Source organism: Rousettus aegyptiacus, unplaced genomic scaffold, assembly GCF_014176215.1.
Source record: "Rousettus aegyptiacus isolate mRouAeg1 unplaced genomic scaffold, mRouAeg1.p scaffold_m13_p_8, whole genome shotgun sequence".
In the NCBI taxonomy this organism is placed as follows: Eukaryota; Metazoa; Chordata; class Mammalia; order Chiroptera; family Pteropodidae; genus Rousettus; species Rousettus aegyptiacus.
Window position 1 is genome coordinate 19,057,916 of NW_023416311.1, and position 25,799 is coordinate 19,083,714.

Below are 25,799 nucleotides of genomic sequence, written 5' to 3' on the forward strand. Positions count from 1 at the left end.
TGTACAACTTACCAAGGATTCCTCACTAAGCCCAAGACGCTCTCCATTATGTCCACTGCCCTTGGCTAGTTTCTGTTCAGGGGAAGTCTGGTTTTGGTGGCTCAGTTCTTTGTTTAGAAAGGCTTGATTCTGTGAGAGAGATTTATTGACTATCTCTGGACACACCCGACCTGTTTCCCACACCCTAACTGTATCTCTTTCCCTCCCTGAACAAGGAAGGCCGTTTCTTCCATCTTCAAAAAAGGCGTCACCGGTAATAGGCTGGCGGAAGTGGTAGAGCAGGGGCGGGTGTTTACTGCAGGCCGGTAGCCCTAAAATCCTGTAGACAGGGGGGCTGCTCTGGCTCCGCCAAGTTAAAGCGAAGATAGCGCCCCCTGAGAACAGGCGCTTCTCGGCTTCCTCGGGCACCGGGGCCGGACCTTTTAAGGGATCGAGCTTAGTCGTCACAGCCGCAAAGTCCTCTTCAACGCTAGGGCGCAGCCATATTTCCCCACGGAAAGAAAGGAACTCCAGGGCGATGGGCACAACAGATGGCGCCGCGAGACAGTGCTAGCCAATGGGTTCCTGCCACATCATAGACCCTACCCCCTCGAGACAGCTGAGGCCTCCGCCACGTGGGGCTGACCCGGAGCCAAAAGCGCTGCGCGGCGCGGGCCTCTGGCGTCACTTCCACCAGGACAATGGCGGCCCAGGGAGCAGCTGCGGCGGTTGCGGCGGCAGCTCCAGGGGTCGCGGGGGAGGGCGAGCCCGGTGCCGGCGAGAATGCAGCGATCGAGGGGCCCACCCCGTCTCCGGGCCGCGTCTCTCCGCCGACCCCCGCGCGTGGCGAGCCGGAAGTCACGGTGGAGATAGGAGAGACGTACCTGTGCCGGCGGCCGGATAGCACCTGGCGTGAGGGCGGAGCCCAGGGCCAGGGGGCGGGGCTTACGCTGCGGGGTGGGGTCGGAGTAGGGCTCTGTGTGGGGCTGGGACTCGTGGGGATCGTGCTTGAGAAGTGAACGCGGAGTTTCGGGCGATCCCGGGCGCCGCCTACAACCCCACCAGTCAGTCAGTTACCTGATTCTGCATGTAGAGCTCCCATCCCGCTTCCTTGCCCAAACTTAGGCTTCATTCCCTTTTCTTTGTTAACTCTGCTTTCTCACCGGTCTCTCCTGTCTCTCTGTGACTTCTCCTTAAACCTGTCCCCTACAGCCACCAGAGGAGGGGACCTCCCAGAACACAAAAACGACTTTCCCCTCCCTCATCTCTCCTCTTCCCTCCCCTCATCTTCAAAATACACCCCAGAGTCCATCAATGGTATTCATCTTTGTGATCTCTCTGGTTTCTAGCCACCTCTAGCTATTGCCAGACCAGACCACACTATACCCTTTGAAGACCATATACCTTTTTGCTACCTGTGCCCTCTGTTTGGAACGGCTCTTCTCCCCTTTCTTTCTCCTTGCCCACCTGGCTAGCTCCTCTTCCTCCTTTTAACACGATATATCCCTGTGATGCCATTTCTTAATGCCTTCAGGCAAAGTGAGTCAGTCTCTTCTGTATGTTCCTGCAAGATTTTCTGCATACCTCAGCCACAGTAAATGTAACATTGTCGTCATAGTCTGTATCATCCTCTGTCAAAGTGGGAACTTCTGGAGGGCAGGATTGCTTGTGATATATTGCTGTGTCCTCTGTTCCCAGCAACAGCACAGCATAGGGCCAGACAAGCAGTGGTTGCCTTTCTCATTTACTGAATGGTCTGCTAGTCATCGGGCACAATACTAAAAGCTTTAGAGGCATTAACTCACCCTCTGAGGTGGGCACTATTATCTCTGTTTTACAGATGAAGAAACCAAGGCTCAGAAAGCCAAAATAACATGCTCAGTTAAATATAGCTAGGAAGTAAGACGTTAGAATTATATATAAACCCAGGCTGTCTGACTCCAGAGCTAACCCTCGTGACCTCTGAACAAATAAGCAAATATTTATTGTAAAACGAACATCAAATTTGGAGCCAGACATAAACTCAGTTAAGTATTAGCTCTTATCACATTTCAAATCTGTAAACTTTGGTAAATCTCATTTTTCTCATCTGTAACAGCCCATTCTGGCACACCTCATAGGCAGTGATTGAATGGAATGGCAGATGTGGACAAGTGAGGGTTAGCTTACATGTGGCCCTGGAATCTGGAAACCGCTCCTCAGTGTGAAGGATCCCTCTTGTCCTGCCTTCCTTCCTGATGATCCTAGCCTTTTTCCTTCACAGATTCTGCTGAAGTGATCCAGTCTCGAGTGAATGATCAGGAAGGCCGAGAGGAATTCTATGTACACTACGTGGGCTGTGAGTGACTTGGGGTATCTGGGCCTGGGTGGTGGGAGAGGGGTGGAAGGCCAAAGCCCTCATGGCCCATTCTCACAGTTAACCGGCGATTGGATGAATGGGTAGACAAGAATCGGCTGGCACTGACCAAGACAGTGAAGGATGCTGTGCAGAAGAACTCAGAGAAGTACCTGAGTGAGCTGGCTGAGCAACCTGAGCGCAAGATCACTCGCAACCAAAAGCGCAAACATGATGAGATCAACCATGTACAGAAGGTCCGGGCTTCCTCCCCTTCCCCATGGCCCCAGAAGGCTTAGCTACTTCTGCCTACTCCTTGGGTCCCAGTGCCAAAACCATAGCAGCTCCCATTTCTTAAGTCTCCTGAAGTCAGAGACTTTATCTACCTCTTCTCATGTACTCTTCTCAAGTGAGAAAACTAAGACTCAGAAAAGGCAAGGGCTTGGCTACAGTCTCACAACAATGAAATGGCACAGCTGAGCCTGGAACTCAGGCCTCTTGTACCAGTAACCTGTGTTGTCTCCTTTTGGTTATGCCACATTAGATAAATTGGCTTGAAGTCCATTGGGAAGAAAGAGAATGACTGGTATTGGACACTTGCTATGCCAAGAGCCATGCTGAGTACTGTACATGTATAAGCTTATCAAATCCTCTCTAACAATCCAACACCACAGGGATAATTATTTATTTAATTTTTTGGAGATGAGAAAGCAGGCTTAGAGAGGTTAGGTAACATGCCCAAAGTGACACAGCTAATAAAAGGGTGGGCTGGAATTAGAATAAAAATGGGAAACATTTATTGGCTTGTGATCCAAAGTTTTAGCCTAAGTATTTTAATACATGATCTCACTGATGTTGCACAGCAACCCTGTGAGGTAAGCATTATTATCTTCAGTTTACAAGGTAGGTGCAGGTTTAGGAACTCAATCAGGAACTAGATTTGCCAATTAGATTGTTCTACTTCAGGGCACAAACCCTTAACCATGACTTTGACACATCCTAGAAACTCAGGCCACTTGTTTCCAAAACCCAGGTTCTTTTCACCAAGGCCTCTTGCCCCTCAGAGATTACTTTCCTCCCACTCTGAGCCTCAGTTTCTTGATTTGTAAAGTGGAAAGTGTAAACAGGAACTAGGTACACAGATATTCATTAATTTCAACCAGTGCTTTTTCATCCTTCTGAGTGCTTTCGTACTTTGCGGCAATATTTGTCAAACAGCTGTTAATAGATTAACGATTAGTTCAGTAGGTTGTGGCTAGTATTTAAATTTTAAAAATGAAAGAAATAGGATTAAATAGAAAACATCAGAGTGTGTTGTATTTTATTAAAGGTAAGTATTATTTTGAGAAGCTTTTATTTCACGTACAAATACATGTGTGTATATATACAAACGTCAACTAATTTACAGTGCTAATTGCACTTCCTACTATGGATTGTGATAAAAAAAATTGAAGTACCCTGAACTACAAAGACCTCTCAAAGTCCAGTTGAACTTCCTATGATAAACGGAAATCTACATCTGTACTGTCCAATAACCACTAGCCACATGTGGCTCTTGAGAACTTGAAATGTGTTTAGCGTGATTAAGAATCAAATTTTATTTAAACTTAATGAGTTTAAGTGGCCGCATGTAGGTGTGGGCTATTCTACTGGACAGCACAGGTCTCAGGTTCTCAGTGCCTCAACCAATTTGTACTGGTCAGTTAAGTCTAAAAGATGTACCTCTACGCTGGCAATCAGCCAGGCAGATGAGAGTGGGCTGATGGTGATAAAATCAAAGCGTGGATTGAGTTAACAGTCAGCAAGGTACTTCAGAACCTAATTAATGTCTAATTCTAAATAAATTGCAGCATTTAAGAAAAATAGTGTTTTTGTAGTTCTTTAATGCATTTGCAGAAGAAGATTGTGTTTTGTGAGAACTGAGAAATGTGTTTTAAGGAGGTATGTGAGGAAGAAAATCTTCCCTCATCTTTGCAGGCGTTAGGCTCAGCGCTGGACAGACCAGAGTTCTATGCCCAACTATGCTGAGTGCCAGTTCTGTGACCTTGGGCAAGTGACCTCATCTCTTTGTGCCTCAGTTTCCTCTTTTGTGCAGTGTAAATAATGAGCACTCTTGTCTCAGGCTATTTATGATGGCTAAATGAAATAATGCCTGTGGAGTGCTTGATACTTGGAATAAATGGCAGCTAGCTTGTCCCTAAGGGCAAGTGACTTCTCTCCCTGCCTGTTTACTTTTCTGTAATGTAGAAATAAGAGTACTGTATATCAGGGTTACTGAAAGAGTTAAATGAGGCCATATGGGCAAAGTGCTTTGTGGAAGGGGGTTCTGGGTAAAATGTTGGCTCCTTTTTCTCTTCTCAACTGCAGGGCAAGGCTGCTCTCTACTCTGGTTTAGGTCATAGGCCTTCTTGGGTCCCCACTCCACTGTCAGGCTAGATTTGGTTCCTCCTACAGAGTATGGCCAAGGAACAGGATGTGCTGTGACTGTGACATAACTCTTTAGCCCTTGCTTTCTAAGGACTCGGAAAATAGGGGAACCAAGTTGGAGGCACTTAGAGATTATTGTTGTTGACCATTATATTCCTGACTTGGGAAGGAGAGGGTATATTCCACATCAGAAGAATTCAGTTATGCCTTACGGAGGTGGAGGGAAGGGTACTGACCCTCAAGGGACAGGAAAAAGCACAGTAAAAACAATTACACATATTAACTTACAAAGTTCTAGCTCATCACACACACCTGGCTCATGTTCTGTACTAGTTTGGGTAAGAATTATCTGGTGGCAATAGGATAGGAAAGGGTATTCAAGGTAGAAGGAACTGCATGTGCAAAGGCACAAAGGCTGGAAAAAGCAGGACTTTGGTAGCAGTATAGATTTGAAGGGACTGAGGCTGGAGGCTGGGAATCTAAGGAAGCCTAGTCAATTGCCCAGACTTGAGATGGTGGCAGTGGCTATTTGGAGTGGGACAGAGAGGAGAATTCTGAGAGGGACTGATTCCAGAGAGTTCAAGGAGGTACAGTTGACAGGTCCTAGCCATTGATTGAATGCCAGGCTGAGAGAGGGAGGAGTCTTAAGAACAGGCCCATTATTGGTCTTGGGTAGTTGGATGGAGGGTGATGCTCCCAGTGAGATGAGGAACCCAGGAGGAGAAAATGTCTGCAGGGAGGAAAAGTTGAGTTCCCTTCTGGATGGACCCCTTGAGTCTGATGTGCCTGTGGGAAGGACCTCTGGGAGCAGTCCCATGGGCAGGCAGCTCCTTGGATGCTTAGGAAAGAGGTCCAGACACACTGAAAAGTTGGCAACAGATTCTGCTTTGGGCAAGGAAGACAAGATCCATTATTTCCTTTGTCTCACATTAAATTTTGGCTGTCCTGGATTGATCCCATTGTGAAGTTGAAGCTCTTATCAACCCAAGAACTGGAACCAGGCCTCCTGAACCTAGCTCTCTGTTGATCAGACAGAAGATCCAAACTTGGGCATCAAGGATGTCTGGGGTTTATGGGTGGGTGGGAAGATGGGAGAGGAGCTTGGACCAGCCAGCTTCATAACCAGGTAAAACAAACTAGTTATTCACATGATTATTGTTATCACTCAGGGGATGAGGTCTGGAAGACAGGAGGGAAGAACTGGGGGTTCTGGGACAGGGAAAGGGCAGCCTGACCACCACTTCTGTTCACCTCTGTCTACTGCTCTTTCCTTGCCCAGACCTATGCAGAGATGGACCCCACAACAGCAGCTTTGGAGAAAGAGCATGAGGCGGTAAGAAGAGACAGGGGTCCTGAATGTTGGCCCTCCCTACCCCACTTTTTTTGCTCCAACTGAGCCTTCCACTGCTCTCCACAGATCACCAAGGTGAAGTATGTGGACAAGATCCACATTGGGAACTATGAAATTGATGCCTGGTACTTCTCACCATTCCCCGAAGACTATGGGAAACAGCCCAAGCTCTGGCTCTGCGAGTACTGCCTCAAGTACATGAAATACGAGAAGAGCTACCGCTTCCACCTGGTGAGGATACAGGGCTAGACTGGCCTGCTGAGGGCGCTGAGTCAGCAGCACTGGGGAACAGAGATGAGTCCAGAGGAGTGGAGTACAAGGAAAAACTGCCTATGAGTCGAGAGCCCTGGATTCCAACCTGGCTCTGCCTTCGCTGGAGTGACCTTGGCCAGCTTGCTACCCCTCCCAAGACCTCATTTTCCTCTTATGTGGAATGGGGACAGTAATTCCTGTCCTTACCTCCTTCTCGGGTCCCTTGTCCTTCATCACATTTATCAAAGCCAGGTTCCTCAGTGCAAAAGTAGTAGCAAGCACAGCCTCCTGAGCAATGAGACTAGAAAGCGTGGACAGATGGGAAGCATTGGTACATGGGAGCTGCCAGGACAGGGGGCTCTTAGCACTCATGCATTGGGGTGTTCCTCAAAGGGTAGAATATGAGGCTGATGTATGCAGTTCAGGAAATACTGTTGTCATGGATCATAGCTCCCCCCCACCCTGCCCCATGGCACCCGAGTCCTCTAGAGCCAGGCCGACCTGGACTTGAAGCCATCTAGCTGTTACCTAACCCCTCTATGCCCTGGTTTTTTCATTTGTAGAATAGGCTCTGTCTCCTCAAGTTGTTGGATTACTCAGTGTAGGTAAAGCATTGAACCCAGGGTCTATAGATGGGGAAACCAAGAGAAGCAGAGACTTGCTGTAAGCCACACAAGGCAGGATGGGGAGCACCTAGCATAGAACCTCAGGTTCTCAAGCCTCTTTCTCCTCATCCCTACTCCCAGGGCCAGTGTCAGTGGCGGCAGCCCCCAGGAAAGGAGATCTATCGCAAGAGCAACATCTCTGTATATGAGGTGGATGGCAAAGACCATAAGGTAAGCTAGTGGGGGTGAGTACTGGCACCTCCTGGGCGATCTTCACCACCATCCAAAGATAGAGGCCAGCCTTAGGATGAGCTCCACCGGGGAAAGGCCTGTGGGATCATGCTTAGCCTGACACTTAGCCTTTGGCTGGTTCATAGTAAACACATGGCCCTGTGATGCCAGCCTCTGGGACCAGGTTTCCATTCTTTCCCTGAAGACTTTTCTCCTGATGGGATAGTTTAGATTTGGGCATTCTAGAATTCAAGTGGAGATTGCTGTGCCTGAGGCTGCTTTTATAACTACTTTCTCTTTCTGCCTGAAGAAAAGCTATTTTTCCCTGGGGAGGGGGACTGTTTTGTGTAAGATTTTCTTCCTGAGAGCTCCGAGTCTGATGGTTGAGTTCCCTGTTCTTGGCAGAGAGACTTCAGTGGGGCAGGGTGGCCCTTTGGGACCTACTTTACTGTCATTGAGAATCTGGCCTTTGCTTAATCAGTCTGAGGGTCTCATCAGATGTCCCCATTTTCCATGGAAGGGCAATGGAATGTAAGATGAAGAGGGCAGGCTTCTGAGGGGCTCTTGGCTTCAAATTTCCCTCTCATTCTCTAGCTGACCTTGAACGAGTTACTTAACATTGTTCCTGTTTCCTCATCTGTAAGACAGGAGTCATGATAACATTTACTTGAGAGATTGTTAGTGGAGTAACTGAGGCAAGAATGTCATGTACTTAGTATGATGCCTGGCATCAGGTAGGTGCTTAGTAATGGGCCTTCATTATTTTTAGTAACTTGTCGAGGTTCATCAGCCTGGTGATAGCTTGGAGAATATCCATTCTGAGCCCAGTCCTTGCCCACTGCTCTGCCTTCCTGAGTGCCAACAGGGGGAATGGCAGAAAGAGCTCCAGCAGGAGACATGGGTGTTTTTGCCAGCTCCATCCTCTGCCAGCTTTAAGGTCTCAGGCCTCAGTCTCCTGAATAGATGGGACTAACCATGCTGAGCTTACAGTTTTCGAGTCAAATGAGAGTAGATATAAAAGGTATCATATACCAGAGAGATCCTTGATCTGTGCCACGAAGCCAACTTTAAGGTCCCATTGTTTCTCCTGTTTGTCTCTGGCCTTGGGGTACCTGGGCCTGTAGCAGGGCAGCTGGTGAGGATCAGCAGAAGAGTATGGCCAAGTGGGCAGACTGTTCAGGCTTCAGAGTCAGGCCCGAGGCTTGTACAGTCAGCAAACATTTACCAAACACTCAGCTTTGTGCTTAGCCTGTGCTAGGTGCCTAGGATACAGCCTTGAACAACATGGGTTTGAACTGCACAGGTCTCTGTACACATGGAAATCTTATACTGTTGTTCTGATGAGAAGCCCGCTTCCCACTGGCCTCTCTCTGGAGCCTGGCACTTGCAGAACAGGGCAGGAGCTCCTGCCCAGGTGTCAATGGGCTCATTGTACTTGCTTCCAGAGCCTGCTTCCACTTCCTTCACCCCTCAGATTTACTGCCAGAACCTGTGTCTGCTGGCCAAGCTTTTCCTGGACCACAAAACATTATACTTCGACGTGGAACCTTTCGTCTTTTACATCTTAACTGAGGTGGACAGGCAAGGGGCTCACATCGTCGGCTACTTCTCTAAGGTGCTGGTTCGGGAAGCTCAGGTTAAGGGAGGGTGGAGAATAGGAACTGGAGTAGGGGCTGAGCCTCCCTGGAGTTTCTGATCTCCCACTTCTGTAGGAGAAGGAGTCTCCAGATGGGAACAATGTGGCCTGCATCCTGACCCTGCCCCCCTACCAACGCCGTGGCTATGGAAAGTTCCTCATTGCTTTTAGTGAGTGGCTCCTGGCCTGTCCAGGACTGGGCAACTGTTGTGGGTGTGGAGTGCCAGAGCGGAGCTGGGTTTTCAGGACCCTCCTTTCTCCCACTGCCAGGTTATGAACTTTCCAAGCTAGAGAGCACAGTGGGCTCCCCTGAGAAGCCACTGTCCGACCTGGGCAAACTCAGCTACCGCAGCTACTGGTCTTGGGTCCTGCTGGAGATTTTGCGAGACTTCCGCGGCACACTGTCCATCAAGGACCTTAGGTGAGGGCCCTGGTCCCCAACCCTGTCCAGGGCATGCTGTCCATCAAGGACCTCATGAAGCAGATTTACTGGAACCCTTAAAGAGGGAAGAGTTACTCCTAAGATTGGCCATGATCCTGTCTCTTTGTCCCCTTTTGCTGTCCCAGCCAGACCCCACAAGGGAACTCTCCCAGCATCTGCTCCATTTCTTTATGCAGCCAGATGACCAGTATTACCCAGAATGACATCATCAGCACCCTACAGTCCCTCAACATGGTCAAATACTGGAAAGGCCAACATGTCATCTGTGTCACACCCAAGCTGGTAGAGGAACACCTCAAAAGTGCTCAGTATAAGAAACCACCTATAACAGGTAGGTGGGGGGGCTACCAAGGGTTTGTGTGGTGGGGGTAGGTATAAGGACTACTGAGAGCCAAAGAAGGCTTCCTTTTTGCCATCATATGATCCCAAACCAGTCTGACCAGCTCCTAGTACCAAAGCCTGGGGCAGGCTACTCATGCCTGGGTTTCCCTGCCCCCTCCCCAGGACTTAGTCTGCTCTTGTTTTCACCTAGAGGTGAAACCTGGCCTGGGCCCAGAGGCCTAGCCCTGCCTCTCATGCCTCTTTTCCCCACAGTTGACTCTGTCTGCCTCAAATGGGCACCCCCCAAGCACAAGCAAGTCAAATTCTCCAAGAAATGAGTGGCCTGTGCCCCTGCTGCTAGACCTGCACCTCCTCGCCCCTTAGCCTGTAAATATGTACAGACCTGTTTCGTCATTTTTTAAATAAAGTAAGTTCTCCTGGTGGCTCTGGACTTCAGAGGTGGGAGGAAGAGGCCAAGAGATGATGTTCTTCATGGCACATCACATTACACACACAGCCAACTGTGCTCAGAACATTTTACTCCTTCTTTCTCCTTGTAACCCCCTACCCCAGATCCAAGCCCAAGCCTCGTTCCGGTGGGGGCTCAGTCCTCCGGACTCTAGGAGTTGGGGTTCAAGGGGGGCATGGCAACCAATGGGGCAAGATCGAGGCCTTTTCTGTCCTTGAAAACATGTTGCCCGGAAGCAGCTGCAGCCCAGAAGACAAGAAGAGGGTGAAGTGATGGGGCTTATCAGACAGAGCAGGTGGGGCACTGGAGCCAGCCCTTCAGCAGCAATCAGCTGGGCAGCTGCCCAGTCTTCTAGAAACAAAAGAGCCAGGGCCCAGTTTCTTAGCTAAGGGTCCTTGGGGGCTCCATAGGAGCCCAACCAATAGGCTTGTGAAGAACAGCTGGCCAGAAGTTTTAGCCAGTACTGCAGGCAGTTAAATGCTAGACTATGGGTTGTAGTCCCAAAGAGCAAACCCAGGAGAGTGGCCTCAAAAGTTAGGATGGTGCCCTGGATTCCCACAGGGTCCTGGGAGAAAGGAGTGACTAAAGCCAGGCCTCAGTCCCAAAGAGTGGCAAGGAGGGGTCATGTCCATTCCTGGGAATGCAGATGTCTGTCCTTGGGTGCAATATGGTTGTCCTGGAAGCAGGGTCAGCTCTCGGGGTGAGTAGCTCAGTACTCCCACCATGGGTAGAGGAGGCCCAGGGTCAGGGCTAGTGGCAGCAGAAGGATGGGCCCCAGTAAACCCTGGGCCGGGGCAGAGTTGAGGGCCAGATGGTTGCTGCAGAGGTTGATATCAGGCTGGGACTCTTGGAGTTGAGGCAGCACACGAGGCTGGAGCTCTGCCACATGGTGGTGAATCCAGGAGGCATAGCTGGAGGTCAGAGTGTACACACCAGGCCTGTTGGGGGCCCCACAGGCATCACCCCAGCTCACAATGCCCACCAGGTACCAGAGGCCCCCAGCAGGGCATGAGAGTGGGCCTCCAGAGTCACCCTGAGGAGAAAAGCCACACAACTTTAGATACTGCCATCTATTCCGGCCATCCCTCTAGCCATCTGTCAGGACCAGGCCCCAGGCCTCCAGTCACATATGCCAGCCCTCATTTCCCAAGATGCACTTGTCTCATGTCTTCCACTGGACCCCCTGTATTTACCTGGCAGGCATCCATGCCCCCCTTCACATAGCCAGCACACACCATGTCCTGCTGGATAGAGTGGGGCTCACTGGGTTTGGCGTTGATATTGTACAGGCAGTTACATGTCTCACGACTGATCAGTGGCACTTCAAGTTGCTGTAGTGGCCTGGGGGCCTGGAGGCTCACTGTGGGGGCAAAAGATGCTTAGCCAGGGCCTCCTATTCTGAGTCAGGCTCCCTCCATGCCTCTAAACATCAGTGCCCACTTCACCTGAAGGGGCCACATGGCCCCATCCAGTAACAGTACATTGGAGGCCATTAGGGAAGGAGGCATTGGCTGCAGGGAGGCAGATGGGCCGGATATAGCGAGAGAAGGTGATGGGGCTGCTGAGACGGAGGAGTGCAATGTCGCCCTGGGAGCCCTCATGGCGGTAGCTGGTGTGAAGGATGATCTGTGCTACGGTGCGGACCTCAGTCTCAGGGGTGTAGGCGTCCAGCTGGTGGGCCCCCAGCTTTACCTCATATTCTTCCTTGTAGTGTTCCCTGCAAGCAGTGGGCAAAGGCTGGGACCCAGGAGACTTGTCCTGGTTCCCTGATCCTAGTTGCCTTGCAGCATCCAACTCCAGATTCTGATCCCAGGCAAAGGACCCTTCAAGCCCCAAATTGTGCCTCATTTTATCCTATGACCTGTTATCTCTGGCCTTCATTCCTGATTGGTCCTTTCAGACTTTATTGATACCCCTGGACCCAACACAAACCTGACCTCTGGCCTAAATTGACCCCTGAACATTGACCTCCAGCCCACTTTTGACTTCCCTGCCCTGCTCCCCACCCAGCTGGTACCTTGGGAAGCAGTGAGCAGCCGACAGCACCCACTGCTCAGAGACGAGAGAACCGCCACACACGTGGATGCCATCATAGATGATGCTGACCTGCCAGGGCCACTGGCCTGGGGCTGCACTGCTACCACCTGTGATGCGTGCTTGGGAGGCCACACCGCAGGAGGCTGCCCAAGGAGGAAGGGGAGGGGGTCAGGCCCTTCCAGGGTCCCACACCAGGTTCTTAGCTTGGTTTGGACCTTAGGAAGAGTTCACAGACGCCAGCCACCCCTTTGTCGCCACCCCACAGCTTCCCAGGCATGGTCAGTTTTGCCGCCTTGCCATCCTTGATCCGTTACCTGACTCAGGTCTCATACAGCTTCCTTCCTCTCAGGTCTTCCTGCCTTCCATTCAGCCCATCCCTTATAAGTCTTAAGATCTTTATAAATAAGAAATCTGGCCGGGTCATAACTGCTTAAATCCTTCCTTGGTTCTACAGTTCCATTAAGATACATTCCAAGCCTTCCATGATACTGCCATCTATTCCGGCCATCCCTCTAGCCATCCCTGTCACAGACATGGGGCCGCACACTTGTTTGCTTCTACATCTTGGCTTATTCAGGTCACTCTGCCTGGAATACCTTTCCTCATCCCTTCTTTGCTCAGCAAACTCTGATTTACCTATAGAAGCTGTTCAAATGGCAGCCCCTCCTTAGCCTGTCCTGACCTGCTTAGGCAATACACTGGAGTTCCCAGGGCCTTTGCTTTCCTGACACTGCCCAATCACAGGATTGTTCTGTCTGCTTCAACCACACCAACCTGGGCACTCCCTAAGGGTAAGGACTAGAGCAGAGCCCCATGACCCCAGCGCCCAGCGTAGGGATGGACACACAGATGGAATAGTGGACGTGTGTTGAACAAAGGAATAGAGCAGTGGGGCTCTCAGGGTGAGAAGGCCGCCCCACCCCCACAGAGGCCAGCAGTTAGAAACAGGACCCAAAAGCCCTTCACAAAGTCACCTTCCCAGAAGCAAAGAAAACTGCCTAGACAGGCTCCTCCTCTCTCCATAATAATGACAATAGCTACTATTTAGTGACTGTTAAAGCAATGCAAGGCCCTGCAGGGGCTTTTGCTTCCTTTATCTTCTGCACTCCATACAGGGCCCCAAGAGATAGACATCATCAACTTCAGTTTAGAGGTGAGAGGACTGGCCAACCGCACAGCCAGTAAGTGGTGAAGCCAGGAATGAAAACCTGACTCAGTCTGATGGTGTAGGAGACCCTTGTTTCCCTCAAAACAACCCACCTTTGGAGTCAGACCTGAGTTTAAATCCTAGCTCTGCCATTTATGTGCCTTTGGGCAAGTCAGTTCTCTATACCTCATTTTCTCTATCCCTAGAATAAGAGTTATAATCCCCATCTCATAGAGCTGTTTGGGGGGATTTAAATAAGACAATAACGGGTGGGGTGAGCCAGCCTGGCAGAAAGAGGGTCAGGCACTCATTAAACACTCCATGGGAATCTGAATCCATGTCCCCTCCTCTTTCCCTCCTTTATTCCCCCTCTTCCCCAAAAGCATGCCTCACTCACCTTCTGCCCTGGCCCCATCAGCTCCTGGAGGGCAAAAGAAAGAGGGAGGAGTAAGCAGGGAATACTGAAGTTTTCAGATTCCTCAGTGCCTGCCATTTCTTTGGACAGCCCCCTGCACCCCCCCCGCCCCCCGCCAAGGACGCCAAAGCTGAAGGGAGAGGGAGAGGCCAAGAGCCTAGGGAGCCTGGTGTTCTTGAGCCCAGAATAAGGGTTACACCCCAGAAAAGGGTTTTACCCTGAGCCCTGTTCACCACCCCTCCCCACAGTCCCTGCCCACACAGTCACTCACCTAGCTCTGACTGGAAAATTCCAAGCAAAAGCAGAATGGCCACAGCCTCCAGCTGCCTGGGCTCCAGGCCTGCTTTCTGGGCCATGGCCCAGGACAAGGGCCCCTGGGAAGGCACCAGGCACGCAAGGGAATCAACCAAGAAGGACTGGCTTAGAAGGCAAGATCTCGTTGTTGGACCCAGAGGGACGGGATCTCAGAATACAGGAAGATCGAAGTAAATGTCCAAGGCTGGCTTTGGAAGTGGGGAGCAGGCACAAGGAGGGACGCTGGAACCTTCACAGCTGTCAGTGAGGACGCATCTCCGGCACAGCCTGGCCACATAGAGACCTTCCAGAGTGGCAGCTTCTAGGAGAAAGGCACCTACCTGCCTGCCCCTCCCCTGGCCCCGCCCTCACTGCTCAAGTCTGCCCCTTCTCTTGCCACCAAAGTCCTGAATCTTCCGAGCCCCTCGGGGGGGTGTGTGTGTATGCGCGCGCGTGCGCGTGTGGGGGGCACTGATCCACTGGAGAGCAGCCCCAGGCAGGGCTGGAAACTGGAAACCCTGATGACCCAGCTCCTTAGAGGGCCACCCAGCTGCTTTTTGCCCCAGGTCTTTCAGGTCTCCCAGACCAGTTTTGCCCCTCAGGGCTTGGCCCAGCCTCTGTTATCATGGAGCCACAACCACTCCTACCCTGTTCCTTCCTTAGGCCCAGTATCAAGCCTAGGATATGGGGTCTGCCCCACACTAGGGCCATTTTAGGCTCTTCTGTAGAGCCTGCAGCCTCATATGTGTGGTGAGGTGTGGTGAGCGTGTCTGGCAATGCCAATCATCTCACAAATATTTACTGAGCGCCTACAGTGTTCCAGGTACAGGAGACAAAACAGACACTGTCCCTGCCTTTCCTGAGCTCACCCTGAAGTAGGGATGACGGACTTGACTCAAATAATCACACAAGCAATTATAGAATAATTTCAAACTAGGAACTATGATGAAGAAAGAAAGGAAGCTCTGGAAGCCATACATAGGAACTTGATATATATAGGCTGGCATCCAGAAGGGAGTACTGTCAGAACTGAGACCTAAAAGGGTTATGAAAAGGTGTTAACAAGGCAAAGATGGGGGAAGAGTGGTTTAGGCAAAGCATTCTCAGGTGGAGGGTGCATGTGGCCCAGGTTCAGGAAAAGAAGGACTGAGTGACTAGGTTGGGAGTCAGGCACATCCTCTGTGAGCATCTGAGTCTATGAGAAATTGCGAATGCATGTTGGTTTAAGCTTCAGAAAAACAGCCCTGCTTCTTCACATACCTTCCATAGACTAGGTGTCTGGACCTCTGGGCCAAAATTTCAGTGCCCAAGCTAGAGGGCAGGAAATTCCTAAAGTGGGTGAAGGGATGGAAGCTGACTCTTGAAGGGGTCTAAGCTGGGGAGGACGAGCAAGACACTGGGCATTGTGAGTGTGTTTGGGTAGATAATGGGGTATGTTAAATGTTTGTGGGGGATGGCATATGGGTGACTGACTGGGTACAGGATGGGGATATGTGTCCTGTGGAGATTCAGGGACCTGACAGCTAAAGATAAGCCCGGCCTTTTAAGAACCTCTGCCCATCTCCCTAGTTTCCCAAGGAGAACTTCCAGCTGTCCTCTATGTCTCCCCTCCCCCATCCTCTACCTACTCAACTCAGAGATTTGATTCCAGACCCAGAGGTGACCGCTCTGCTACCCTCATCAGCTGGCTTTCACCCCAAGGACCCCCCCCCCTTTCCCAGGTCCCCATTTGTCCTTTTTCTGTGTTCAAACATCATCTCTAAGACCCATTCCTGATGCCCAACCAGGGGTGTCCATATGTATTCCCCATTGCATAGGAAGCACTTCATGGTCTTATCCCTTAGACCCTAGCTGTGCCATGACTCAGTAGTGGGATGGTAACATGCTTGAATTAGTGCAGGGAGATTCACCATGGAGTGGCAGGGGAGGTGGTGAGAGGCAAGTACAAGGACGGTGATGGGTCCCAAACCTGGGGCCACTGGGAAGGATGTGAAAGTGGTAGACCCTTAAAGAGTACCCTTTAAACTTGAAGGGTGCCATGTGTGTGTACTGGGGATGCTGGAGGTGTACTTTGGGGCATCATTCATCAGGGTGTGTAGATGGGGGCAGCTCCCTGTGGGTATAGGATATGGTAGGCAGATCCTAGACTCCCAGACTCCCTGGGCCTTTGCTCTGAAGACCCTCACACTGTCCTTGCTCTGGGGGGAGGGGCAGCAGGGTCAGAACTAGGGCTAAAGTGTCCAGCAGGTGCCGGGGATGCTGATTCCATTAAGGAGATGACGCACACCCAGCTGGCCACCCAAACTCCCCCACCCTAGGGCAGGAATGAGGGACAACTGCCACGTTATCAGGGACACATTTCCTGGAAGCCCAAGACCTGACTCACGGTGGCACAGGAGGGAGGGGCCTTATTCCTTGGGCTTCCCTCTAGTCCCCCCAGCCTGCCCTCAGCAATGTCACAAGGGCCACATATCTGTTTGCACCTTTATTGTCTGATCCTGCTGCCCCGAAGAATTCCAGGGCACAAAATAGCTGGGCACTGAGACCCAGTTATGGGAAGCCACTGCAGTCTAGGTGGGTGGGGAGCTCTGGAGGAGCAAAGGGAATGAAAACTAGTTAGGTCACATTCCAGCCCCACTGGGGTGGAAGTGGAGGGGCTGCAGGGGATGGGGGAAGGACAAAGGGAGGTGGTCCAGGGACCCAGGCCCTTCAGTCCTGGATTAGGGGGGTCAGTAGCAGCAGGAACAGAACAGTAGAAGAAGAGCCTGAGGCCCCAGCCATGTCCAGGGGGCAGAGGTTGCTGCCTTCAGGGGGCGAGTAGAGGGAGCCACTGGGGGCCAGGAAATGGGCCTCTCTCACTATATGGGAGATCCAGGCCTCTTCAGGGCCAGTGGTGGCAAACAGCTCCCGGCTCCCTTGAAGAGCAATGCCCACGAAGACCCAGGAGCCTCCTTGAGTCTGGCACAAGAGCAGAGGTGCTGAGGCCACCTGCAGAGTCAGAGCAAAAACCAAAGGGTCTCTTACCCTCGGTCCTGGTTCCTTGCACCTTCTTCTAGGGTCTAGCCTCAAAGCACTGCTTCTTCCCATTTGGGGCCCACTATCTGAGATTTCCAACCCTATTCTCTCTCTAGGGTCCAGCTGCCAAGCACTGCATTTCCCCTGCCTGGACTGGGATGCCCAGGCCCCTGTACCTCACACCGGTCTTCCTGCCCCTCTGCATACAGGACACAGAGAGTCCCAGGAGTCAGGATGCCCTGATAGAGGCAGTGACAGAGTCGTGAAGTCAAGATGGAAACAGCAGCAGCTATGGGGACTAGAGAGAGGAGAGAAGGTTGTCCCTGGAATTCTTGCCTCCAGTCACTTCTCACCCTCAGGACCCAGGGATCTCACCTCGGTCCTGGGGATCCTTCCAGCCCAATACCCAGCAGCTGGCCCCCAGGGGGATGCCCCCTGGGTGAAGGCAGATGGACAAGGCTGAAGGGGAGGGCTCTATCCGAGAGCTCAGCTCTAGGAGGGCCAGGGGGGGTCGAAGTCCCAGGTGCCGGGGCAGACGGATGCTGATGACCAACCGGGATACCTGCTGGCCCTGTGGGAGGGGGCCGGCCCCTGCCCGGCCCAGGTATACTTCAATGTAAGGTACTGTTGTAGAGCCTGGCCTGTTGGAACAAGGCCCAATGTCACCTCCTGTCCACCCTCCTACCATCACCCTCTTGCTGATAAAGTCCTTCCCAGTCCAGGGAAAGGGTGGAGTGAATCTCCAGGGTCATTCCACTAACTTTTTCATTGTTCCTGCTTCCAAATCTCTCTTCTGTCTCAAAACACTTCACAGCAGTTTCTCTGTGCTGTAAGAACCCTAAGGTAGACTACCCACTATTGCAAGGGTCCTTTGGTCCGTCTCCCAATTTTCTCCTCTTGCCCAGGAGATAGGTGAGACTCACCTGAGGACACAGTGAGTGGCTGCCAAGACCCAGCCTGGGGCCACAAGGATCCCAGTGCAGACTCGATCACCAGCAACATGTACTTCTGCCATCCAGGGCCACAGGAGCCCCATCGGAGCAGGCTCTGGCCGCAGGCCACAGGCTAGGGAGAGGAGGTGACCACCTCAGCTGACCCTGGAAGTCCCTACCATGGATTTAAGCATCCCTCAAAACTAAGCTCCAAAGGCTCCCCCCTCACCACCATGCTCTGTGCGGGGTGGACAAGTCTGTGTTTTAGTCTCCTCTCCCTCAGAGCCCCAGTCCCAGGCCAGCTGGTCCTCTAAGTAGGCTCCCCGAGTCACATGGCCGATCCATGGGCCGTGGGTCTGCAGAGGGTGAAAAGCTCTGGGACGTAGGCAGCCACTGGAGAAGTCTCTGATCCCAGCCAGGAACCAGGTCCCCTCCTCCTGGCACAGAAGGCTCCAACTTGATTCGTTCTGCAGCAAGAGGTTTTGTGTTACCAATCTGTGCGTGCGTGTAAGTTGATAGAGGATATAAAAGACCCTAGGGCTTTCCTGGACTTCACATTCTTCGGTTCTCGGACATAAGTTCCCACTATCTCCAAGCCAGGGTCCAATACTACTAATCAGTATAAGAGGTCAGCCCTCACTTTACGATTCCCTTTAAATCCAGGGGTAAACGAGAAATTCCGACAGCGCCCAGGACCAGGCTCCGCCCCCAGGGTGTTCTGTCCTGGCTTTAACCCCGTCTCCGCCTCCAGCGCACTCAGCCTTGATCCCGGTTTCTCTCAGGCTAGGTTGCCAGCCGCTGGGCCTCTCTCGCAGTCCTACGCAGACTCGTAGGCTCCGCCTCCGCCGCTTACCCAGCAGTGGCCCGCCTCTTTCTCCTCCTCCCGGTAGGTGGGGCAGAGCTTGTGCGGCGGGTGCCCCGGCGGTGGAACCAACGCCCCCTGGCGGCCATACAGGCAGTGACACCACCAGCCGCCTAACAGCTCCGCCTCCAGCAGCGCGGCGGGGCCAGACGCAGGTCCTGGAAGAGAAAATTGTGGAAGCTCGCGCTGCGGCGCAGTTTGGCCCCGCGCCGCGCCGCCTCTCGCCGGGCCCTTGCTCACCGCTGCTACCCCAGCGAGCCAGGCGACAGCGGCTTCCAGGCAGGAAATAATGTTCTGGGTGAGGTAGGCACACTGGCCGCGGGCTCACGCTCAGGTTCACGGGCGCGCGCAGCTGCAGCAGCACTAGGTCAGAGGTGTCGTCCCAGGAGGCGTTCTTGTGAGGCACGAGGCGCGCCACCTGTTCCGCGCGCGGGCGCGAGGGCAATAGCACGCGCCAATTGTCCAGGTCGTGGGGCGGGCTGTCTGTGCTTCTGGGGTTGCGGGATAGAGAGACTAGAGACGTGGGCCGGATCTTGCACATTCGGCTCGGAATTTCTCACCCCTGTCTTAGGCTTTATATCCCAGGCGAGGATCCTGCATCCCAGGCCTGGGAAATGCTCACCAAGACCCCCGCATCCTTGATCAAACTTATACTACTCCTGTACTCGTCCCCAATGGACTGGAACCCCGCTTTGTGAGTTGGACCCTACACATCCCAAGGAGACCCCTCGCTCTCCAGATTGAGGTGCACCCCTCTTACTGCACAAGGGTTGGAGCCAGGTAGATAGTGTCTCAGGCCAGTGGGAGGAGGGCAAGAATCTGACATGTGGGTTTTTCACTCACTCCAGAAAGCAGCTGGCAGGTACCAAGACCCAGCTTTCAGACACCAGCGCCCCATGGCAGGGTTTGAATCCTGGTACCATCACCTGAGCCTCCCAGGGCCAGGCCCCTGGCTGTGGGGCCCTCCCGCACTCTAAGGGGTGAGAAGCCGGGGTCAGGGGAACCCCAGCACTTTCCACCCCAACTCAAACCTCCCACGCTCTGCCAACTTCCAGGTGTCCTGCCCCCTCACCTGGCAGGGCAATGGTGCAGTTCTCATCCTTGAGCTCCCAGGAGCCTGACTGGAGCCCTGGGGACTGGCTAGGAAAGGCAGGCTCAGACTCTGAGCCCATCACCTGTTCTCGGATCCAAGCCTCATAGGGAGCCACAGCAGTGAAGACTCCGGGCCGGTTCCTCCGTCCACAGCCAAAGCCAAAGCTGGTGATTCCGGCCTGGAACCATTGGCCGCCTTCCTCACAGACCAGGGGCCCCCCAGAGTCTCCCTGATGATAGATGACTCAGTGTCAAGGGATCAGCTCAGGGACACACCAGCTTATCCTGGGACACCTTGCAAAGGTTCTGTACCTCCTCATGTTGGCCCAACATACAGCCACCTTCTCCTAGGAACCTGCCTTGGCTGTGTCGTCTTCTGTTTTTCCCTACAGCTCTAAACAGAAGGCAGCCTTGTAAAGCAGAAAGGCTGATGAACACCCCGTCAAAGCCAGGAGTACCGAATTAATGCATTAAAGGCCATGCCGGACAGGCCTGCTGGTCTCACTCAGAGCCAAATGTTCAATGAATAGTTCAAGTAAATGCTGTTTTAGTTTTCTAAGTTCACCCAGTTGTTAAAGTAAATCAGAGGTGCCAGCCTTTAGGAGGCAGAGGCTGTTAGAAATATGGAATCTAAAAGCAGCAAAAAGAGAGTTTGAAAGCAAGTAAGGAGGAAGAACTACAATGCACAGACACTAAAACGATGGTTCTGGGCCATTTAATGCTTAGGGGCATTGTCCCTAAAACATCTCTGTATTCCCAGTCGGGCATCCCTGTAACCTGAACAATGTCACAAAGAAGGCGCAGAATCATCTGTGCTGTCCAATATGGTAGATACTATTTTAGTTATAATTAAATAAAATTAATACAATTTCTCAGGCACACTAACTGCATTGCAAATGTTCAATAGCTAATGTGGCTAGTGACTACTATCCTGGACAGTGCAGATACAGAACAGTTCCCTCACTGGAGGAAGTTCTATTGGACAGCGCTGGTCTAGAGGAATTTGAATTGTTTGCAGTCCTGTTTAAGAAGGCAGAGGATTATATCCGTAGGTCCTGGAACCTCATAATTGAGAGGGACCCTGAAGACCATCTGGAATCCCCACCACCATCATGCACGCTGAGTGCCCTAAAAATGTGTCTTTGAGGAAGGTTTCTGGAAAAAATGGTTAAAATATACTATATTTTGGCCTTTGGTAGGTTATCTGGAAAATTCATTTTGTAAAGGATTAATTCATTTCAAATATAACATCTACTAAGTAACAGGTGCTATGGTATGCTCTGGGATATGGGATTATAATAATAAATAATAATAATAATGACTAATATTTAGCTCTTATTAAGGATGATGTATTGTTCTGAGTACTCTTATACATACAAAATTCATTTAACCATCATAACCACCCTATGCGGTAGGTAACACAGTCATCTCCATCTTCTAGATGAGAAAGTCCAGACATAGGAAGGTTAAATAACTTGGTCAAAGTCGTACAGCTAATAAGTGGTGGTGCTGAGCTTCGAGCCAGGCCAATTCACTCCAGAGTCTGACACGTAGCCACTGTACTGTACTGCCATAAATAACTATGCTTACTTGTTGAGCCCCCAGTTCTGCCCATTTCTAATCGATCCTATCCATTGGCAATCTTGTCCTCTTTTTGCAAATGAGGCTCAGAGATAGAAGAGAGAGATTTGCTTATTTCCCACACTACTTGCTATTGGTTAGTGCTCTGCCTGGCCCTGCCAGTCAGGTGCAAAGGCCTATCCTTACCTGGCAGGTGTCCCTGCGACCCTCTGGGTAGCCAGCACACAACATCCCTGGCAATAGCTGAAAAGTGAGGTTGAAGGGGCCGGGCCGGCTATAGAGACACTGACAGGCAGCCTCTCCCAACAGTTTTAGCTCCACTTCTTGCAGCACCCAGGGAAGAGGCAAGGGGTCTGTAGGCAGAACCAGACAGCAAATGCCGTGAAGCAGATATAGAGCCCCCCCTGTTGCCCAGGGCTCAGCTTTATCACCTTCAGCTGCCTCCTGGACATCTCTATCTAGATGCCCCATGACACTTTAGGCCACCACATCCAAAACCAATCATCCTCTCCTCCTGCTCCTCTCTGTCCTTGCATCCTCATCTCAGGAATGGCCCCATCAAGCACCCAGTGAGAGCTGCCATGGATGGTTGTGTACTGCACAAAGGCACCCAGCCAACAAAGGACACATGTGAGGGCTAAAATCACTAGGCTCTGAGCCCTGACATAGGCTGTGTTGGTCCTGAGAGGACACTCTTTTCAAAAAAAGATGCCATATGTACTAGATGCAGTCCTATACCAAGTTGTCAAGCGTGGAATCTGGGTATCATCTGTGACCCCGGTCTCAACTTCTCCTCCCCAGTGAGTTTCCAGTCCAGAAAGCCTCTCATTTGTGACTTCTTGGCATTTTTACTGCAACTGCCCTCGTGGCCTCCTCAACCCACCCTTCACTTGTTGCTGCCAGAGAAACATCATTAAAGCTCTGCTCTGATCTTGCCAATAACAATCAATGAATCCCACCTAAACTCGAGGCCTCAGTCTTTTCCTGAGGTGAACCTTCTTTCAATGGAGACAAAGTCTCAGGATCCAGAAAGGGAGAGGGAGAGTGTGGACAGAGTTTCTTTCCTCCCCACCTAGAGTCTTGAGAGGTCATGTGAGACTAAAGCTGTACTTGAGGGTCACCTGGGGAGGTTTAGGGATACTCTTGGGGATCTCTAGCCCTCAGTCTGGACATAAGGCCTTCATGGTCCAGGCCCAGAAGCTTTTGTAGCCTCTGTTGCTTCTGCCCCTTCTACTCTAGCCTGGCAGCCTGCTGGCCTGGCCCTTCTCTACCTACTATACCTTACCTGGGTCCCCAAGATGGCCTCCATCTCCTGCCACCTTCCTGTAATGCCAACTTATGTCCTGACTTCACAAAATCTCCTTAGAAATCTTTTGCCCTGAGTGCCCATTGTCAGGCTGGCCTGGCCTCATCCACACAGACTTCTCGAGTGTTCAGACTGAACCTTCCTTGTCACCTCATGCCCAGATAGAGCCCCTGCAAGCAGAAGCTGTGGCATTTCTTCCTGAAGCATCCTCCCAAAGCCCCTGGTACTGCACAGATCTGATCGCAATAGTCATGGAATTATCGTGGGGGCCTGGCTGACATGGAAAGATAGCATTGGATAATGGGGATGGTGGGGAATGGAAAAGTGGTCTGTTTCTCCCCATACCTTCGAACATAAGTGTTTACTTATTTAGCTAAATAAGTATTAGTGTCTACTGACTAGAATGTAAATTCTGGAAAGGCAGGGATTTTTGCTTGTTATGTTCATTGACTATCTAATGCCTAACACAGTGACTGGCCCAAGGAGGTGCTTAAAAAATATGTTGAATGAATGAAAGACAGACTGAATGAAAGAGGGTGAAGAGGGTGATTAGGGACAAGACAGAAGGTGGGGAGTAGAAGATGAGTAGGGAGAAGATAGGATGGGAGGAAGGGGAATGGGAGGAAAGGCAAGCAGAAACTGGCATTTGCTGAAAGCCTGCTATACATACACCAGATGCTGTGCATTGGTGTTGGGATCGCCTAGGGTAAAAATATCTAAAATGCATTAATTACTGCTATGCTAGTAACTGTGTTAGATTTTACACAGATTTTCTTATTGAATCCACCCAACAACCCCATGAAAATGGGCACTATTTTCCTCAGTTTTCAGGGGGAGGAAGTCCACCTCACTCACCTTTTTCTTGTACGTCCCCCCACCCGGTGGCCCAGCAGGCGGTGCCGTAAGCAAAGCGGTGCGAGGCCCTGGGCAGGCAGACTGGCCTCACCGCCCGGCCCAGCCTGGCGGGCGAGGCAAGGCGCAGGAGGGCCAAGTCGGCGCCCAGTTCCACGCTGCTGTAGTTATCTGGCACCAGGATGGCGGCCACTGCGCGGACTTGCACACCGTCCAGGGTCCCGTCCTGGGAATGCACGCCCAGCAGTACAGACCACTCGGCCGCGGGCTCCAAGGTCCCGTTGCTGCACCAAGGCCGAAGAGGGCAGGGGTTAGGTCGACAGGAGGCGGCAGACCTTTGTGGAGGTTAGGGGCTCAGAGCCTGGGAGAAGGCGGAGTCAATAGGAACCCAGGAGGGGAAGAATCCGATCCACTTTTGGGGGTGGGGCGCTCGAGTTTGATATAGACTCCTAAAAAGGGGAAGAGCGCATCCAGTCTGGAAGTGGTCTATTGGAGACCTGGGAATGATGCAATTCGAACTTGGGTATTTAGTGAAGTGGTGGGACCAGTTTGCTGGCAGCCTCAGCACACTCAGAAACAGGACATCCCGCAGAGCACCTAACTTCGGGAAAGGGCAGAAAGGGCGAGGAGGCAGCGGTGGCCAGGCTCCAAGTTAGCCTTGAGTAAGCGGGGTCAGGGTGCTGGACGGGCTCGGCTTTTAAAGGAGAGGGGCTGGACATGAGCGAATACTCACTTCACGAAACAGTGAGCTGCAGAGAGGACCCAGGAGGGGGCGATGAGGGAGCCCCCGCAGATGTGGCTCCCGCCGTGATTCAGGCTTACCTGCCACGGCCAGCTTCTCGGCCGGGCGTCTGAGCCCCCCATGATTCGGGCAGAGAGCTCAGGGTGACCGCAGTCTGCAATGGGGTACCGTGGAGGTCATAGCCCACCCCTGTCTCCCAGGACAGAGAACCAGGTAACTCAGGACAAAGCCCCGTCTAGCACCCCACTTCAGTTTGCGCCCCTGAACAAAAAACAAAGAGAATCTGGGCACTTGTAAGTTTCTGGTCATTTCTACCTCTGTCATCACATAGCCAGCCTTAACCTCCTTTAAGATCTGAGCCCACCCTCACTCTTACCCCCACCCTCTCACCCAGATCTTCAAGTTCTTCGTGGGCAGGACTGAGTACTGAGAAAGGGTAAAGAGGGAAAGATACTGGTGACTTCCAGCCCCTGACACTACCCAGCCCTCATCTCCTTCTCCATCCTCCACCCCCAAACCCACCGGCACCCACCTCACTCCTATCTTTTCTGCCTCTTCACCTAACTCTCCCCAGTTCAGGTGCCTTACCTGAGTCCTCGGAGGCTTCTGGGATGGGGCTGATGGCTGGAAAGAAGGAGGCAGGAGGAGGCTGGAGACCTACACTTACAATGTGCCCTCCTTGACTCTCTCCCCCAGGCTTTACTGATACTCCATCTCTCCATGGCAGCCAAACCTCCTTTCCCCTTCCTCTCATACACTATTCCTCTCCCTCTGACACCTTACTCCCTCGTTTTTCTGACATCCCCCTCCCTTTTTTCTATCTGAGACCTGACGTCCCACACAGACCCCAAGAGTCCTGCTTTCCTTAGATGCTAGGACCCAGGTGTCTTCCAGCTCATCCCATCTCCTGAGGTTACCGAGGATCACAAGTGGGAGGAGCAGGTGCTGGAACATGGCACATTTGAGTCAGCTGGAGATACAGAAATGGGTTAAGGTCTGCTCTCTGCCACAGCTCTGTCACTGTCTAGGCAGCCTGTGACTCCTGATAGTCCTGAAGAGGCAGCTCCACCCTCCCTGGCCAGAGCCCATCTCTGGGAATCCGAGAGGATCTGGGGCTGGAAGGGTGAAGTAGGGAACCTGAAAGCCCATTCCAGAGCCTTGTCCCATCTCACATCTCTGGAGGCCCAGGGTAGGAGTGGAAGGCAGATGTCCTAGTTCCAGGGCACCTGTTGGGTGGGGGAGGGAGGAGTGAAGAACTCTGTGGGCAAAGACAGGAGAGGATAGCCAGGGGCTGGGAGGTCAATGCTCTATGCCCTTGGTGAGGCAGGGCTGCAGGTTAGCAGTGGCCCTTGGAACAAGGGAGGTGGCCCCTCATTGGCATGACTCACCTGAGACCTTACCTCTCTTTGAGGTGTGACTACTCCATGGCATGGGCTTTTATTCTCACACAGCTCTGGTTACCGGAGTTGTTGGCCA

At 52.0% G+C, this 25,799-nt stretch overlaps 3 protein-coding genes across 7 annotated transcripts; 1 reads left to right on the plus strand and 2 right to left on the minus strand.

The window, feature by feature from the left end:
* The first annotated feature begins 655 nt into the window (after nt 1–655).
* KAT8 (lysine acetyltransferase 8) lies at nt 656–10,023 on the plus strand. Of its 5 annotated transcripts, none has more exons than XM_036226356.1 (11): nt 657–891; nt 2,243–2,317; nt 2,396–2,571; nt 6,021–6,074; nt 6,159–6,323; nt 7,091–7,180; nt 8,655–8,795; nt 8,893–8,986; nt 9,063–9,237; nt 9,384–9,589; nt 9,853–10,022. In XM_036226356.1, the coding sequence occupies exons 1-11, from the start codon at nt 681–683 to the stop codon at nt 9,915–9,917; spliced, it is 1,452 nt and encodes a 483-aa protein (XP_036082249.1). In that variant the 5' UTR covers nt 657–680; the 3' UTR covers nt 9,918–10,022. The 5 variants fall into 5 exon arrangements, with proteins under 5 accessions (XP_036082251.1, XP_036082249.1, XP_015988343.1 ...); XM_016132857.2 differs by having other exon boundaries at nt 658–891; nt 9,087–9,237; XM_036226357.1 differs by having other exon boundaries at nt 660–891; nt 9,435–9,589.
* A 78-nt stretch (nt 10,024–10,101) lies between these two features.
* Nucleotides 10,102–16,308, minus strand: PRSS8 (serine protease 8). Its single transcript, XM_016132864.2, has 6 exons — nt 13,919–16,308; nt 13,630–13,653; nt 12,066–12,228; nt 11,494–11,765; nt 11,242–11,408; nt 10,102–11,081 (listed from the first exon to the last, which is right to left on the minus strand). The coding sequence occupies exons 1-6, from the start codon at nt 14,001–14,003 to the stop codon at nt 10,758–10,760; spliced, it is 1,035 nt and encodes a 344-aa protein (XP_015988350.2). The 5' UTR covers nt 14,004–16,308; the 3' UTR covers nt 10,102–10,757.
* Nucleotides 16,309–16,413: 105 nt separating this feature from the next.
* On the minus strand, nt 16,414–25,277 carry PRSS36 (serine protease 36). The gene is made up of 14 exons (XM_036225902.1): nt 25,241–25,277; nt 24,912–24,947; nt 24,315–24,477; nt 23,585–23,865; nt 21,610–21,776; nt 19,823–20,072; nt 19,594–19,723; nt 18,991–19,295; nt 18,742–18,908; nt 18,118–18,355; nt 17,880–18,021; nt 17,332–17,597; nt 17,133–17,254; nt 16,414–16,929 (listed from the first exon to the last, which is right to left on the minus strand). The coding sequence occupies exons 1-14, from the start codon at nt 25,275–25,277 to the stop codon at nt 16,651–16,653; spliced, it is 2,583 nt and encodes an 860-aa protein (XP_036081795.1). The 3' UTR covers nt 16,414–16,650.
* Between the last annotated feature and the right edge of the window lie 522 nt (nt 25,278–25,799).